The sequence below is a fragment of the Periplaneta americana genome, chromosome 17, assembly GCF_040183065.1.
Source record: "Periplaneta americana isolate PAMFEO1 chromosome 17, P.americana_PAMFEO1_priV1, whole genome shotgun sequence".
Classification (NCBI taxonomy): domain Eukaryota; kingdom Metazoa; phylum Arthropoda; class Insecta; order Blattodea; family Blattidae; genus Periplaneta; species Periplaneta americana.
In genome coordinates, this window is record NC_091133.1 from 58,136,036 (window position 1) to 58,155,141 (window position 19,106).

The following is a 19,106-nucleotide window of genomic DNA, read 5'->3' on the forward strand; positions in this document are numbered from 1 at the left end:
ACATTAAGTACCATACATTACTTACCGGTATTTGTCAAGTACCTAATAATACTATGAACATAAACTGGCTCGAGCGAAAGTTGTAAAACATTAGGACTGGCCTATTATCAATTCTGCAGAGCTTGGGAAAAGTGGCATAAGTCAGTTTCCACAAAAATGTTTTATTAATTTATTGACAACTTACGGAACATCTGCTCGTTTGGGAAAAGAGACATAAGTATTTCTCAAAATTAGAATAATTCATACAGAAGAAAATCAAATCGACATAAACTAGTGTGAAGACAGTTTTTTCTTTCTGTAAAATGAACATTTTTGACTTGTGCCACTTTTCCCGAGCGCTACAGAATTATTTGTGACTTACCAGCCTTTAAAGCTGAATGACGATTTTTGAAGAGGATATAATCACTTGTAATGCCAATGTTGGATAATTCTACTTAACTTTTAAATTATTTGCGATGAAAAGTAGGCCTATACATTTGAAATTTCGTCAGAAAAGAAAGAAAGTTTCTACAAAAAAAATAAATGATTTTTAAATTACTGCTCTTTTAATGGTTAGTGTTACTTGAATTAAAAATAATCTATTTAAATTCCTTTAAACCTGAAACATGTGCATGAAGAAGTTTTCAATTAAAGACGTACACACTTACTGTACATCTGTAATAATTACATTTTACAAAAAAAAAAACTCTCTATTTATGTAATGGTTAGGGTTACATTCATTTTTTAGGATCGCCACAATGGTCAGTCGGGGGCTTCAAGTTCTAATCCCATTGCACTCTGAATTTATAACTTGTGTTGGGCATGCCAGCAGTCAAAACAACACTGGGTTTTCTCCGGGTACTCTGGTTCTCCTGTGACATCCCAATGATTTTCCATCATCTTTCACTTCAGTGTTTAGTATTCAGTACGAGTGTAATGTAGATCCACCACTACTTGTGGTGCAATCTCGATAGTTTCTGACGAACTAAAAGGTTTATTTTCTCGTCATTAGCGACATCTATGAATCTGCTCATAGAGTCGGGGCACCGAAAAAAAAAAAAAAAACATTAATTTTAGGAATTTGTATAAATATTTCAGATATAACAATAAGATTTTTATCTAAAGAAATGTTCAATCAGATGCATAAGTTTATTTGTCACAGTTTCTCCGAAACAATCAATTCTGGATATGCCTACCACTTTATCTTGTGTGAGGAAAATATTCAATAAAAATATCGTTCGAGTAAATCACCATTTCTGCTCCCTCCCCCCTCCAAATAAAGACCCAGTAAGTTACCGTTTTAGTAAAAAAAATGTATTTCATGTGCATCATTTCCAGATGAATTAGTTTTTTGTAGGCATTGATGATGAAAAAATCCATCCATTAGTTTAGGAGAAAATCGTTCTACATAAGACATACAGACAGCATATTACAAATATTTCCTTTGGTAAAAGGGATGCTGAAAACATGTAATATAGGCCTACTGGTAGTATTTTATACTTGGTATAATAATAGAAAGTAAATCATCACAAAAGTTGGAGAACTGTCATCTAATATATGTTCATATTATGGTAGGCCTACCATATCGCCATGTAGAAAATATTTTGTTACAGTTGTTATCTAAAGCAGTTCATATCTCAGTCACTGAGATAAAAGTTGAAAAAAAAAATCTGAAAAATTCACAACTCGAGAGATCGTACTATATTTGTTTATTAGGAACTTATGTGATAACTTATCAACAAATTGCATACCGTATTTCAGATTTCACAAATTAATACTGAATACTGAATGGGCGCTACGAGATTTCAAATAACAGGTAAAATTCTTTTATAATTCTGCTGGTATACTTTGGAATAACTATGATATGTGCATCATTAGCCAAATGGCTAGAACGCTAGAGCATTGGCTTTCCTCTCCTCTCTGGGAAGTCAAATTCAAATTCCGGTAAATCCAGGTGAAATCTGTGGAGAACAGAAAAATTTTTCGTGGAAATACAGTACCGTTTCCTCTGCCATTATTTCACCATTTATTCATCATTCAAAATCGTTTTTATTTCCAGTGCAGTATTAACATCGGAAAATTACTCCCTTGAAAGATCAAATCCATCAGATTTTATATTAATGGTTTTAACAGTCCATAGATCTAGTAGAAAGTTCTGAACTTGTAGTACTGACGCCAACAAATAATTATCATTTATCAATAAATACTAGTAATTCAACAAAAATCACTTGTAAGTACAGCATGTTTAGAAATAGATGGTTTTCTTATTTTTTGTTCTCTCTCAAGGTCTTTTGTACATGAATTTTTATGTGACCACCCCATGACATTCAAAACTTTCTCTTTTGTTGCTGCACGAAATTTAAAAAAACATATAAGTAACAAATAGAAATAGGCAATTTTAGGCTCTAAAACCTTAAAAATAGGTCTCAATGGGCAAAAGAGGCATTTTTAGGCACCATAAAACTGCTTTCAAACATCCATATTTTATATAAAATGTGAAGATATTTAACTATTTTTAGTTTATCCCTACTGAAAAAATAGGTTTAGTGATAACTGATAATCCATAATAACCCTGGTGTGTGTCAGCATGTAACAGTCGATCATAGGCAAGTGGTGATATGGTTGAAGATTAGTGACAGCAGAGACACAAAGACAGTCTTATCCGTCACAAACTGCAACAAGAAAAAGTCACGGGGTTAAATCCGGGGACCGAGGTGGTCACGGCATTAACGCGTCATCTCCTTGTTCTGTGCATATGCTCTGGAATCCTACTCGAAATAATAGCTGTACAGTTATAATGGACGAGGCTTTTGAGTAGAAATTGCAACACACAAAATGATTGCTCATGTTTACTGAATGCCATATTTTCTACTGTATCCTAGCGGCAAACTATGGCAACTACGAGAGCGGGCTTTTCCTTTAAAAAAACTTGGAGAGTTGCTCTTTCAATCGGCATAAGAATTACCATCATCCATTGCGTAATTTATTTTGTGGTGAATCTCTAAAATGTTTCACGGACTTATGAAAGATCTATATTATATTATATATCCATAAGTAAACTATTTAGTTTTTATTACGTAGGTATTCAAAGAAAATAAAACTGGTGATGGGCAAAGACTGGATAGGAAAAGTTTTTGTGGATACTCTCATTTTTATTTACTCCACCACCGTCACCACCGCCACCACCGCCACCACCACTGCCACCACCACCACCATCACCACCACCACCACCACCACCACTATTAGTGTATAGTAGATTCCACTTGGAGCACCAAAGATGACATAAAAATGGTAAAGTAATCAGCTGCTTCAGTAGACTTGCTCCTAGATTGGGATAATTGATTTAATGATAATATCGCGAACCCACGATTAGAAATACATTCTTACAAAAAACATAACAGCAATTATTGAATTTTTATATTAAAAATATAGAAAGCAGCTTCCAATTCTTACGATTTCAATTTTACTATAAAATTATAAAGCACATAACAATTTAAACATTTTATCTTAGAAGATTCGCATATTGGGCCTTTATTCACTATAGAATGGAGGGGGCTGTAACACAAATATATTGTCAGTTTAATCTAATCTAATCTAATCTAATCTTTTCTGACCTTAACAAATGCATGAATGTCCTACGTATTTTTAGTGCATCTCAAAATATTGCTAGGTACTGAAGAATTGAAGATTCGAACTAAATAAAAATAATAGCTAGTTGATCTTTCACACTGATGATGTAACAGCAATACAAGATAAGATGTTACTTGTCACTGAGTGCAGTTATATAAACTTATGTAACGACGACTGAATGGTTTATAACACCCATTCACTGACATGTAAGTTGCTATTATCATTATTATTATTATTATTATTATTATTATTATTATTATTATTATTATTATTTATAATCATTATTATTATCATTATTATTAATATTATTAGTGTTATTGTTATTATTATTATTATTATTATTATTATTATTATTACTACTACTACTACTACTATTATTATTATTATTATTATTATTATTATTATTATTATTATTATTATTATTACCGGTAGTTGCAGTAGTATTAATAATAATAATAATAATAATAATAATAATAATAATAATAATAATAATAATAATAATAATAATAATAATAATAATAATAATAATCAGTGCTTTTCTTCTCGAGAAAAAGGTACCGTAGTGGAACTCAGTGTAGAATATACTATGGCGGATGGGGAGATGATTACTATCCAGTTCACGGAAATTTTGTTGTTTTTAATCTCCTTTTCGTCCAAGACTTTCAAGAGTCAAAAGAGAGATTATGAAAATTACGTTAAAACCAAATTATTAACACATTCTCGGTCCCATGAAAAATACAACAAAAAGGTGCCGAAGTTCCACCAGAAGAAAACCAAAAGGTAGTAAAAGAATAGATAACATTATTACACTAGTGAACAATACTTCGGAGACGAAAGTAATCCATCTTGACTAAATTTGGGCCACTGATCACGAATGTGGCAGTATATTCATCAATTGGTTCTGGTTTTGGAGACATACGATATAACTGAATTTGCTTCGTTCTTCATAAATATTAGGATGGGACTAACAAGACTAGAGTTTCAAATAGTTTCCCCTCTCCCTCAGAATTCAAGAGGTTAGTTTTATGACTTCACGTTACCTGTCACTGGTTAAAAGACCTATCCCAACAACACCAGTCAGTTGTTGAAGATTTTGTGTGTAAAAATATGGAAAGTTAAGTTTTCATGAAAAAATACAGTTTCTGTCTCGCTTCATTTTCTTAATCTCCGCAGTTTCATTAATTTTAGGAAATAATCCATGTACTGCAGGTATCTTGAAGTCCCAAATTCTTGTGTAGAGATTTTGATCGGGGATGTACTGTAACTAACAATCAGTTTCTCTCAGAAAATGTTTCTGAGACATAAATACTGTGTATAACATTTCATTTGCCGGTACCGGTACTACATAGGCCTATTCTTGTGTAAGAAACTATTTCATGAAACTATCATTGCCGGTATAGTCGACTTCTCGTAAATTGGCTTTTTTGTGTCTTTTTAAATAAAAACTCGTAATTATTTAAAATAATATGACTACATTTCATGTGATTATACCTAGGTGAATTGACTCTTCTTATCGATTCTATCCTCAGTAAAAAATGAGTTTTTTTTACATATGTGTTTTTCAACAGTTTACTTCTTTATCATGCTGCAAGTGATTTTACTGCTTATAGTTTATTTTCTGCAATTACTGAAAGAAATGCAAACTTAAATGAAATAATTTACTATATGCTAAAATAGAAAATACTCTTTTGTTTTCTGGATTGCACACAAAGACAATCTTCATAAACCCAAAAAAAGAAGATTTTTGATTTCCATCAATTGTACAGCTTAAGTAGGTATACTGTAGATAATGTGAACACGATACTACCATTCAGACAGATATTTTGTTAAATCTAGTGTAATTGCTTCATTCTGTGTATGAGAAATTTTACGTTCTTAATACCAATACTCACATAAATATAATTTTTATTGTCAGATATCCCATTACATTGAGTTTGTACTTTCCACGCTGAAGAATGGCCACGAGGTGGGGAATTGCGAGTGCTGGAATGATCAGCCATGATTTCGTAGCCGCACTAAGGACTCTGCCATCTAACGAACACAAAGTTGTGGCAGTGGCAGCCAGACAGCTCGACAGAGCCAAGGAATTCGCTGATGATCACAACATACCTGCCGCTTATGGTTCGTACCAGGACCTGGCTAATGATCCCAACATTGGTAAGAATGTATTACAACTTCTGCTAAATCAATAAAAAGCATATGATGATAATTATGACAATAAAATTATAATCATCATGATCAAAATCTGGTCTACTACTGTTACTTTTCTCTGAATGAATACAACGATATAGTATATAGTGTATTTTTTTATGTTTATTTCTATTATTGTATTTGTATTCCTGGTGTTGTGGAAGAGAAGGCCTGATGGCCTTAACTACACCAGAATAAATAAATAAATAAATAAACAAACAAACAAACAAACACACAAACAAACAATCAAACAAACAAACAAATAAATAAATAAACGATACAAACTCACAAAAAAACTTGGACATATCCATTAAGTTGTAAAAGGTAGTTTATTTGGTACATGTAGACAAAAAAACACCGCGATAATATGACAATTTAATTTAATCTTTTTTAACACAAATTTTTTAACAAATGGCGGGTATTTGACTGTTCGTCACTCACCCTATGAAGCCATTTGTGTAGACCAATTTACTGACAGAGTCGTTGCCCCGAGTGAGCCTTAGGAGGGTGGTCCAAGCTACACCCTAGATGAGACGAGACGGGATAGGATGGGGTGGGGTGGAGTGGGGTGGGGTGGGGTGAGATGATGTAGATTTTCTGGGATGCCATAGGTGAACTGGAACTCCAAGAGAAAACCTCTGTGTTACATGAACCACGGGCTTGCCCAACACAAGTTTTAAATCGGAGGTATACTAGGGATCGAACCTGGATCCACAGGATTATAAATTTTGCGCTCTAGCCACTAGACCACCATGACGGCTAACACATGAAATATAACCAAATAAAAACTTAATTTGCATTCATTTTCCAAAGCTCAGCGCAAAAATAGCTTATTATTCAAATCAGAACAACTTCAGCTTAACATTTTGGTTGTTGTTGTTGTTTAGTCAACTGTCCGGAGACAGGTTTGAACCTCACAAGTGACACCAATAAGGCATCACTCATAAAGCAACTAGGCCAGGAGATATTGGGGTAGGGTGGCCCTTTCCATTGCCTGGACTTCCTGGTCTTTGTAAATATTTACCCATTTAATGTTTCTCAAGACCTAATTATAAATAGATAAAGAAACTGTATTAAGAACATTTTTTTCAATTTTCTGAACCATACATTTCCATAAATATCATCAGTGTAATACAGAGAGCACTAAGACGACTGTTTCTAAAGATACCAGTACCAGTACTAATGTGATAGGTTCAGCAGTGGTTTAAATGTAGTTCGTATATTTTTATTACTGGTACTGGTACTTATTATTTGTGTCACTCGATTGTAAGTATTTACATCATCTTTAATAAGAAACTATTAGTATTACTCTTTCTGTAACACAGAAGTATGTCTGGCATGTAATACCATACTGAACACTTCTGTTCATTGTGTCTCATTAATTTACCACTAACTTGATGTGTTTCTGTTTTCGGGTTATTAAATTACTGTCGTAGTTAAGAAATGCTTATTTCATACGTATTTACGGGCTTAGTACCTTGTAAGTTTGCTATATGTATAAGTTATGTTTTGAACGAACAAATGAACAAACAAAGAAACAAACAAATACATAAAATAAATAAGTAAATGAGTGAGTGTGTAAATAGTTAAAAGAATAAATGAGTAAATAGATAGATAAATAAATAGAATGAATCAAATAAGTAAATAAATAAATATATGTCCTCTTATTTTCACTTTCTCCTTAAAACATATATGTGTCACTTACGAATAATTTATTATCTTTCCGTTTTAGATAATATTAGATCATGAAATGTAGGCTTTCATAGCTGGCGTCATTAGGATTGGTATTATCCAGGCTAGAGGTCCGTGGTCTGTTGCTAATGCAACCAAACGTTTCGTCCACTACCTACTCCGGTGAACTCTTCAGTGGTGTGGTACATGGAAACGGAGAGATCTGCTGTGTGTACCAAGGATGACTGGTATTGGGACTGATAGCACGTCAATATTTGAGGTGTGTGAGTGTTGTGGCTGGTCACTATCGCCACAGTCCGCACCATGGCTTTAGTGTTCTGATTGGCTATCATAGTGTCCAATTGTCGGAGAAAGGTTTGGTGTGTATGTGCTTCTCAGGGCCAGGCACCATGCTTTGTTGACCTTAAGTCCTTCTTCCTTACGATTAAAGTTGTTTTTGTGTTTGTATGTTTCAATCACTTCCCAATGTAACCGGGCATAAAAGTGTGGCATACTGCTCAGGATGTCGGTGTCCTCGAACCTGATGTTGTGATCCTCCTTTTTGAATGCATGTTCGGCTATGGCTGACATCCATGTGACCTAGACGACAGTTCCTTCTATGCTCGATGATTCGGGTCTTGAAGCTAAGCTGTGTTGTACCTATATACATTGACTCACAGGAGCACGGGATTCTGTATACTCCAGTTGATGAAAGTTGGTCATGTTTGTCCTTAGCCAACCGTAACCAATTGCGAGTCTGCCTAGTGCCTAGTAGGTGTGAAGATAGTCTCTACGTTGTGTTGCTGTAGTATCTTGCTGATACAGTCTGTAACTTGTCTGTAGTACGGGAGGAAAACCATGCCTCTCATGGTTTGGCCTTGGCTCGGATCAGATGGTGTTTGCCTTCTTGGTTTTAAGGCTCTTCTAATTTCCTACACCTCAAATATTGACGTGCTACCAGTCCCAGTACCAGTCATCCTTGGTACACAAAGCAGATCTCTCTGCTCCCATGTACCATGCCACTGAAGATGTCCACCAGAGTAAAGGACGAAACGTTTGGTTGCATTACCAACAGATCACAGCCCTCTAGCCCAGATAATCCTAATATTAGTTCTGTTACCGTATTTTAGATTTTAGGGTGTCATTCTACATGCTCATTCAAGCATGTAAATATCTGTGAGCAGTGTATTAAATTCTTGACTTTTATGGAAATAATAAGAGACTGTAAAGTTAAGTGAACAATTCTGTAAACAAAACACTACAAAGATTTAAAAATGAACATTCTGTTTTGGCATCATTCCGATTCATGAATAATCCTGCATGTTAACGTTGCTGTACTAATTCAGGACTTAAAAAAAAAAAAAGGTAATTTTTAATAAAACTGACGGCTGTGCACAGATGTGGTGTACATTGGCGCTATTCACCCGCAGCACCTGTCGATTAGCAAGCTGATGCTGGAAGCAGGAAAGCATGTCTTGTGTGAGAAACCATTGACGATGAACCTCAAAGAGACTAAAGAGCTGGTGACTCTTGCCAAACAGAAGAAGCTGTTCCTCATGGAGGCCGTATGGTCACGATGTTTCCCTGCCTATGATGTCCTCAGGAAGGAATTAGAGGCAGGAACGCTGGGTGATGTACGTCAAGTCATTGTGAACCTCGGAGCACCCATACAAGACATGGACAGAATCAAGTAAGACGTAGTAACATACACTAATATCGTGGTATGCCACTTTCAGTGCTCAAATTTGCTGTAAGATTTAAGATTCGTAAGAACAAACCTAGCCAAGTCTGGATTTGTATTGTTATTTTAAGACTTTTTTACCTTTGTTATTTTAGAAATTTAAATGTTCTTAAGTATATTTTTTTACAATTTGATTAGTGACTCGAATCTTTTTTAATACAAATAAAAATCTTTCCTTCAGGAAGGAAGTAAAAGAGGGGTTGGGGTTTGTGTTACAAATATAAAATACATAAAAGATTAGAAAAAGAAGCTACTGAAACACAGAAAAGCATCGCACAGAGCTGCATACTACTTCACATTTATTTAATTACTTATTCTGACAGAATATTCAAAGAAGATTTAGAACATCTGAACTGTGGTATCAAAATAAACACAAAACTGAAAATAAAATCAGGTATGCATTGGTTATTAATGAAGAAAAATTCGCTCTGACACTGGGGATCGAACCTGGGTCACCAGTTCTACACACTGGGTGCTCTAACCACTGAGCTACTCCGAGGTTTAATTCACAGCACCAGATCGAATCTCGAGCCAAAGCGAATTTTTCTTCATTAATAACCAATGGTAACAATAACAGATAATTCTGTAGGCCCATAAAACTTGATCTTTACATAGATCATTTGCCCAACAGTGTATATATACTGTGGAGTCCCAGCCACCAAGTCACTCAAATGAGTGCACTCCTTGTGTGATAACAGCTGACTTAATATATGTGTCAATATATGTCGAACATGCAGTAAGGCCACTAAGGTGACTGTGCTGTGGATTGAGCCTTGGAGTAGCTCAGTTGTTAGAGTGCCCAGTGTGTAGAACGTAAATCTTTAAAGAAAAACTAGATCCGAATGTTGAGATAACTTAGGTAAAATGCAGAATAGAATTACGGTACTAATTTTTAAAATGTTTACCTCTAATTGAGGTTCTGGCTGATACATCTATTATCAGAGAGTATATCTCGCTTGGTGATTTGTGTCAGAGGAAGGACAATTCGTGGATGCGCATGAAAAGAGGGTTGTTGTTGTTCAGTCAACGAAGAACGAACACAGATCATGAATTATTGTTAACAACAATTGACTGTAGAAATATTTCATATTTGGGGCTTATCTGCATAATGATCATTATCGTGTTCTACAAAATGAGTATTGGTACGAATGGCAAGGTGGAAGGAAGGAAGAAAATGCGTACCTGGACGGAAATATAGAATGCAGAACAACTTTTTCGACTTGCTGAAAACTGAGATAAATTTGCGAAAGTGATAGCCAAAAGTCTAGGCCAATGACATGTTACTTGAAGGAGAAGAAACGATCACTGTCTCCATAAGACAGAACTTCAAAATGTAAACATTTTAACAATAATTTCTCATCAACATAGTTTAATCTCTACAGATCTGTAAGAATGCTAAGATTTCTAATGACATAATGACCAAAGTATATATACACATGTAGGACTTATATAGGAATAATGAGACTATTCTTGCATTAATGCGAAGGTCTTGAGAATTTATACAAGCAACACAACCAGAATAGAAACATTATGTATTCAGAGATGGACAAGATGGCATGAGGCTAAGCCTAAAATGAATCGATTTAATCCAACATCATGGTTACATGACTGCATGCTGACAGGCCTATAAATCTGGCTTTATAGCAGTTTGACTTCAATTACAGTACCAGCCATACTGGTAAGGCATTGTGCCCTGTGTATTTTATGTATTTCGTGGTACTGGTATAGTCATTAAATTTTAGAGAGGGAAGAAAGCGAGAAAGATAATTATTAAAAATTTCTCAAAATCACTTTTCTGACTTTGTAAAAATGCTTATCGTTTTTCATTTTTCTTTGATTTTTTTAAGCCTAGATTCAAACTTCAGAAACTTATCTCATCCTCTAGACTTTTAAAATGCACATTCGATTTTACAGAAATACTTACTTTTGTTAATTAAATAAGATTTTCTCATAGGATAGTACAACGCAGTATGTGAATCATCAAAATGTAAATTTCAAGCAAAAGAATGACATAAAAGTGCTAATTTCATTGTTTCAATAATTTTATTTTGGGAACCAGAATTGATTTACTGATTTTCTCGTTTACAACAAATTGGTCTTGATACTTGCCACTTCTTACCAAATTATTGCTATTTCACATCATCTTTCTGATGGTCTGATGTGTTCTACTCATGATTTATTTTAAAAAGACAGTTCGCGTGTAATCATTCTTTTCGTCTTAATTTTATGAATTTAAGAATTTTTATATCTATTAATTCATTCATTATTGAAAGTAAGGTGCGAGGCCACTGAAATCGCAATGTACTGTGAGAGGCACACTTCACACAACGGCCCTGATATAACCCAATCTATTCTTTCCTTCGATAAATGAAGTTCTCTGAAGCATGGCAACATCTTATTGAGAATTCCACTTTTTATCTCTATCAACAGGCAGAAAGATCTCGGAGGAGGAGCCATTATGGACATGGGAGTGTATTGTCTCCAGTTTGCAGTCATGGTGTTTGGAGCGAGACTCCCAGATCATATAGTTGCTCTTGGCCATCTCAATTCGCAAGGTGTTGATTCTGATGCTGCTGCAATACTCAATTACAATGATGGCAAGACAGCAACCTTGTCTATTAACACAAACGTCTCACTGCCCAATGAGGCCATTGTGCTTGGAACAAAGGGCTCTGCCAAGGTAGGAGCAGGGAAGTCTAGCAATAAGAAATATTGATCTATATATTTACAGACCAGTAGAAATATATTTCATCCCAAGGAAAAACAAATTTTCAACAATATTACAATAAAAGTGTCTTCTTCTCATAGATAGTATACTGAACATTGCACTTTCTTCTTTCTCATTATTAGTTTGACACAAAATTGTTTTGGTTTGATTTTTGATGGACTTGTTAGATATTTATCGAAATTATTCTAATAATACTGTATTTTAGTTTCACCAAAATTAACGTCAAAGTGAAATGCCTGTTTTTAAAACAAAAGGAATGGTTGACTTATAGTATTGAATCCTCTTCAGCATTGTTGGGAGGGATTGACAACAAGAAGAGGTGGAGGATGTTTAATATATTACTTAGTCTCTCTCTTTTTTTTTTTTTCCTTCCTTATTAACTACACTAAAGTTAATGGTAAAATAGTCTTGACATCTCGATTTCAGAATGGTACATGCAAAAAATTATTACGACTACAACAAACCATAAACAAAATTGTTATGCCGATATCACTAAATAGCATTCTACCTATGTAGAAGGTACTAGAAAGAGGTTTGGAGCATGCAGTCTGTCTGTCTGTCTATCTCTATGCAGCAATTTCTTCTAAACTATGGAATTTCTTGTTTGTGCTAGAAATAAAATTAATACTGGTTCCAGTATTAAAAATCTGACAAACTAAATTTTATTATGAACAAATTTACCCTGCGATATGCATATTAAATATAGCTTAATTTGAGTAAGAAAAATTCATTTTTATATGGAATCAAAAACATGTGACGATTCACTCTCAATCAAATCAGATTATTCTCGTCATTGCTTTTTTTTTTTTTTTTTTTAAGAATAAACTGATAAATGATACAGCTAATGTGCAAGGAAAAATGATTTTCTTAGAGAAATGAAATCACTATAATAGTAGAGGGACCAGATTTTTAGGTTTTTAAAAAGACCATTTTAGGTTTTTGGAATAGGTGAAATAGGTTTTTTAGGTTTTATGTCCAATCTATGAAAGGGGTCGCAAAAACTGCCAGATCGTTAAAAATGCATCCTTACAGTTATTCTAAAAAAAATAAATATATTATATTCATTAAGGCAACATGGACCACGAAACTGACTTTTTCAAGAACCAAACCATTAATCAAAACTTGTAAGATTCGAAATTTTTGCTCCTTCCCCTTTAACATTATTTGTAGTTTGAATAAATTACTGCAACAATAATTAACATTTTATTTATAGTCGCGACGCTGTTATTCCCGGCATGACCCCTTCTCTTTGCTTACGTCTTAGGAAGTGAAGGCTCTATAAAGTCTAGGTAGGTAGTATCGTTCGCTATTTTTGTCCTTTCGTTGCCGAGCTACCATACGAGGAATCTATTTGCCACACCGTTAAACATTATCATGTCGTAGATCCTATAATAATAAATCAAACGCACTATAATTCAGCAAATAATTGAGCTGCAAATAACTTCTTTGTGTGCTTTCTGCGAATGCCAACGAAAGAGCCAAAATGGCGAGCGATTATATTAAGTATTTATCGAGCCTTAAGAAATGAATAACACCTTCATGAGTGAGTCACAAGACTCACACGTTTAAATGTAGCCGATCTGCAACGCGATTGGCTGCCGGAAATTAGAGCGACGGGACTATAATATAAGTTACCTTGATATAACTACATAAATTTCAATTTTCAATAGATAAAAGGTACAGTACGCAGACAACTTTTGAATTCAATTTGTTCAAACTTGATCAAGAATTATTTTAAATTGTAACAAACCAACAAAACAACATTATTTACTGGCACTGTTCCTGGTTCCAATATATGACCAAATACTTTTCAAGATTCTCGACTGAGAAGTTTTTTCTGTTGTCTCTCAAAATACATTTGAAGGACGAAATGGTTCTTTTGATGCACATAACGTCAGAGGTACAAATTTCATCACTGCCACTGCATCAGGTACTCACAGTAGTTGACAATTGAAGCTTTCCCCCTGTAGAATGGAGCACACATTTTTCATTTTTTCAAACCCTGGATTCCTCTGCAATACTTTCTTCAGTTTTAATGTGGCAGCTTCACCCACAGGTCCTAGTACTTGTTTCTGTAGAAGCAAGTCAATGACACGAATTGCATCTTTCAGTTGTAGCGACGAAGATTCCAAGTATCGATATATTTTGGAAGGTCACTGAAATGTGACTTGAGGAAAGTAAGGGAGCCATAGATGTTGCCACTGCTAAGTGCAGATTTTGTCTTAGGGATTGAGGGAGCCTCCTCCACATCGAGAATGTTTTTCCTCTCTTTCTCGAAATGTATTGATATTTCTCTCAAAATAAAAAAAAAAAATCAATATATAACGCAGTAAATACAGGATAACGCTTATCAACAATATTTAGGTTTTTTTAGGTACTAAGGTCCAATTTAGGTTCTTTTAGGTTCAGCAGAATTCACATATACGACTTCTAAGATCATGATTCCGAAAAGTATTGAAGAAATTAGGAGTTCAGAAGCAAGGAAAAAAAAAATAGGTAAAAACCTACAAATCCGGTCTCTAATTATCTATTATCAGACAGTACATCTCACTTGATAATATGTGTCAGAGGAAGAACAATTGTTTGTATACATCTGAAGTCTGATTAGTGTAATATGTAGCTAGTCAGTGATGTATGCAATGGAGGAGGAAAGGAACTGACCACCCTACCCCATTATCTCCTGGCCTAGTTGCCTCATAAGTGGTGCTTTGTTGATATCACTTGTGAGGTTCAGACCTTTCTTCGGACAGTTGACTAAACAACAACAAATTATTATTTCACTATTTGGTGATATTTCAATCAAAGTTTCTACCCATTCCAATCCGATGGATATACAGGCAAGGAAGGAGAAAGAATTGCAATTACAAATTTTCCATATTATGCGTGGGTGAATTTCTATAGAAGTACTAACTAGAATTAAGGGGACACTCAACTATATTTTGGAACTTTTTTCCTATTTGACCAATCTTTTTCAAATTTGGAGAAAAAGTTTAATATACACATGGAAAGTAACACGCAAAATCTCAGCTCATTAGATTCAATACTTTTCAAAATAAAAAATATTTCAATTTTTAATCAATCATTAATTGAAATATCACTTTTAATTATCATTTTTTATTTTTTGGCTTTGTGCATTTGATTGTGACTTCTCAATGAATAGGGGAAGAATTCTGCGTATTGATTTAGTTCTGTCACGTAAATTGGTGTAGAAATTTAATTTTTCATTTCTATGACACTTTTCTTCCAATGAGTGTTCCCTTAATAAAACTTCTGTTTAAATGACAGTACTGCTCACATAATCTACTTACGCTCTACAATTTGTAAGAGATCAAAATCTTCTTTTTTTGGATTATGAAGAATGTCTTTTGTGTACAATCCAGAAAATAAAAGTATATCATCATCTTCTATTTTGGCAGGTAGATAGTAAATTATTTAATTTATGTATGTATTTCTTTCAAATTCTACCGGTAATTGCAGAAAATAAATGATAAGCAGTAATATAATTTGAAACATGATAAAATAAATGAAATGTTGCGAAGAGCATAATAGGTACAAAAACTCAATTTTTTTAAATAAGCATAGAATCCATAAGAAGTGCAGGAGGGTGTATGCTAGTTTTATCTAAAGAATTAGGATATTTCTCTTAAAAACAGCACTTCATGTGAGTGTCTTCCAGATAAAAACAATGTACAACTAATGTTTATTGCTGTGTCTAAGGTAAGTTATGGTCATGGATTTGAATCTCCCCTACAGCATGGATGATTGTCCGTGTGGAATTGAGTTCCAAATATAACTTAGGAGACAAGAACAATTTCTTAACAATCATTAAAATATTTATATCTTCAGGTACCTTACCCCTTTTGGAGTCCAAGTGAAGTAGTAATACTGGACAAGACAATACAATTGCCACTACCTAAAACATCACACAAATTCAATTACCTGAACAGTATTGGACTGGTGTATGAGGCAAATGAAGTCAGAGACTGCCTTAAGAAAGGTAAGCACAGCAATTCTTTAAAACTGAAGGTTTCTATAATGATAAAAGCAGTATCAACTGGGTCTTACATCTTATGTTTCACTTCACGTTGTTTTATGTAGTTGGCCTCCTAAACTCAAATTTTATATACAGTAATTATAGGGCCGGATTTAGGTATAATGCTGCCACTAGGCAGTGCTAAAATTTGCCGCTCCCAACTTCCACAAACAGTTCATGAGCAGTTATTGTACAAGTCATGTTTAGTTTAAATTAGTCTTAAATGAAATGTTACAATTCAGAAAACAATAAATTACTGGAATCAAAATACATGCATATTACTTGCAGTAAAGATTTCCTTCGCACTTTCTTCACAGAGAAAGCACTGATGATGTCATTGATGAAGCACATCAGATCAGACTCGATGCAAAAAAACATATTCATTGTTGAAACAAAATTGATTTGTGAAAGGCAGGCTATGATTTATTTCTAAACATTGGTTTTGTTGGTTGTGTAATTATTAAGAGTATTTCTTAATTCGATAGGAAGTATAGAGTACCGGTACATTGAAAAATAAACTCCAACTCTTTGCAGAATAAACCTTTCATATCGAATTATATACGGTAGTGCACATGCTGGAAAGTGATTAAATTGTATTGTTGACGATATATTAAATTGGAAATGTAACCGAGAGTTGTGATTACTATTCATAACGATAAATAATAAACACACATCCAATTTGATTCTCAACAATGCATTCTTGTTTATAATTATGAGCAGTTAAATTTAAGCAGTTTCATAGTATAATAACGTGATACCATACCCACTTTACAATATAATTATGCAGCTGCACACTTTCTTTTTACTCTCGCCACTACCATGACAATGCGAGAAATAAACAATATTCGACTTCCACAAGGTGTTCAAGAACAAATTTCAGAAAATATTTGCCAACAAATTTCACTGTAAAGTGGAAGAGAGACAGAGAGAGAGAGAGAGAAAGAGAAAAGGAAATAAAAAAGGAAAAGAGAGAGAAAAACTGCCGCCCTAGGCAATTATTATAAGATAAGAGTCGCACTTTGACACCTCAGTTGTTAAAGCATTGGTTTACGATGATTTCGTATCCAGGTTCGAATCTGGTGATGAAATTGTATTTGTGGTGGAAAATGCCAAAGTTTCTGAGGGATTTTCTCGGGGTTCTTCCATTTCTCTCCATCATTCCACTGTGCCACATTAATAGCAATTGTAATTTTTCACGCCCTTTTCTTTGTACATATGTATAATAATTTTTTTTGAGGATATACTGAGTCTGTAAGGGCTACCCTCAATGGGGGCAGTTTAATATTATTATTTTCCATTTAAATATTCATTAACCAAAACATTGTGGCATGATGTTAGTATTGTGACTGGCATACAGATGGCATCAGTCTGAGGCATAGTACGCTTTCAGAAGGAGAGGGGTGAAAGAAATTCACTGGAACCTTGAGTCTTCATGGCTGAATCAATAGATAACACCACATAGCTGAGTCAAGTTATCTATAAAGAAAGTAGCTTTTCCGATTTCAACAACATTCCTAAGCAAAGTAGTGTTAAAGCACAATTAGACCATTCAAGGCCTTCAGGCCCTTCCTCTCTTCAGGAAGACAAGAGTCGAAGTTCATGTATATGATTAATGATTATTGGTAACACTGCCAGGGATGGTCAGAGAAGACTCCCCTGACTTCTGCCAGGTGGGAAGTATAGAAAATTTCATTTCTGAAGTGGGTGCATCTTTAAGATATTATTTATTACCTTTAATAAAATGATCTACTTGAAAAGTAGGGCAAGAAATAGCCAGTGAAATTTGAGTGGAGTACTCTCTTTTTGAAGAAGAAAAAAAAGAAAGAATATTCTCGAATATCTAGGTTTTTTCCAACATTCCTGATCAAGTTTAAATATCTATACGTAAAATGTTTATGCAAGATCAAGAATGGTAGTGTTAATATTGTGGATTTATTTATGAATAACTAGCAGTAACCACATTGGTGACCACAATGTGCTAAGATCAGTTGCCACAGGTAGTACCCTTAGCAGAAGACTTAGACCTAGGATACCTCACCACTGAAGATATCTGCCGCAGTGTAGACGAAGCGTCTGGGAATATCACACCAGTAGACCACGGCATCTTAGCCCGGAAGCTCCATATCAATTACACTCATTATTATAAAAATTTTGTATTGCTACAGCAGGTATCTGTTATATATAGAAACTGATCTACTCTCCTTTTGTATCGCTAAAACTATGGAGACTAAAACTTTGGAGATTACTCAAGTCTTGAATATTTAGTAGGCAATAGTAGTTGTGCACTTTGTTACTTCACAATACATGTTTTCAACAGTTATTCTTCATTGATTCCATCCATAATATTCTAATATTTCTTTTCCTCAGGATTACTGGAGAGTCCCAAAATGACTCATAAAGAAAGCATGGTCATATCTGAGCTTGAGGATATTCTAAGGAAGCAAGTTGGAGTGAAGTACCTACAAGACATCTGATCTGATTGTACTTTTATGGCATGTTGTAATGGTATTCCATTATCATTCACAAAGAAGGAAATAAATTAATTACAAACGAGAAAAGATGTGTACAAAAATAAGTCAGCATTCCTTGTCCTGCTGTCATGCTCCTCTTCCCTCCCCCTCCTTATGTGGTAGTTATTAGGTTACGTCCATTTTCGGCTTTCCCCTTAAAAATTCTCTTAGAGTTTGTTCAGTGCAACAGCGAAACTCGGAGACAAGTGACCAAAAGGCTTGGAGCTCACATACTTCAGGTTTTCTCACTCCAAACTCTCTTCAAAGAACGCTTTTCGCGTACCTTTTAATGTTTCTCCTTCCATTCATTCACATGTTCATTACATGCTTCATACATGTCTTCAAGCATATGGCATGAGCCATGTTTAGGGTTTTAAATCCCCAAGATAGCCAGAATACTTATACAAATGCAAGACCAGTGCAAGATCAGAGGTGGCAAACACTCACTCTATGTGACCGAGTCTCTTTCATTCAACAAGAGTTTTAATCACATGGAACTTAAGTGGAAGATTGGGAACGATGCTGCACTCAATTCACTCACTACATCTGACTCCTGAGTTTACTCACGTTTTTATTCACGTCACCCGATGTATCACTGTTATTATAGACAGATGGATATAAGAT

General features: G+C 34.4%; 1 protein-coding gene across 5 annotated transcripts; it reads left to right on the forward strand.

Annotated features, from left to right (window-relative positions):
• Positions 1–1,661: 1,661 nt before the first annotated feature.
• Positions 1,662–18,530, forward strand: LOC138693469 (trans-1,2-dihydrobenzene-1,2-diol dehydrogenase-like). Of its 5 annotated transcripts, none has more exons than XM_069817455.1 (6): positions 1,662–1,795; positions 5,564–5,766; positions 8,869–9,160; positions 11,642–11,891; positions 15,786–15,936; positions 18,340–18,530. In XM_069817455.1, exons 2-6 carry the CDS (start codon positions 5,565–5,567, stop codon positions 18,444–18,446), a joined length of 1,002 nt encoding a protein of 333 aa, XP_069673556.1. In that variant the 5' UTR covers positions 1,662–1,795; position 5,564; the 3' UTR covers positions 18,447–18,530. The 5 variants fall into 5 exon arrangements, with proteins under 5 accessions (XP_069673556.1, XP_069673553.1, XP_069673555.1 ...); XM_069817452.1 differs by having other exon boundaries at positions 1,682–1,795; positions 5,525–5,766; XM_069817454.1 differs by lacking the exon at positions 1,662–1,795 and adding an exon at positions 3,617–3,815.
• The last annotated feature ends 576 nt before the right edge of the window (positions 18,531–19,106 follow it).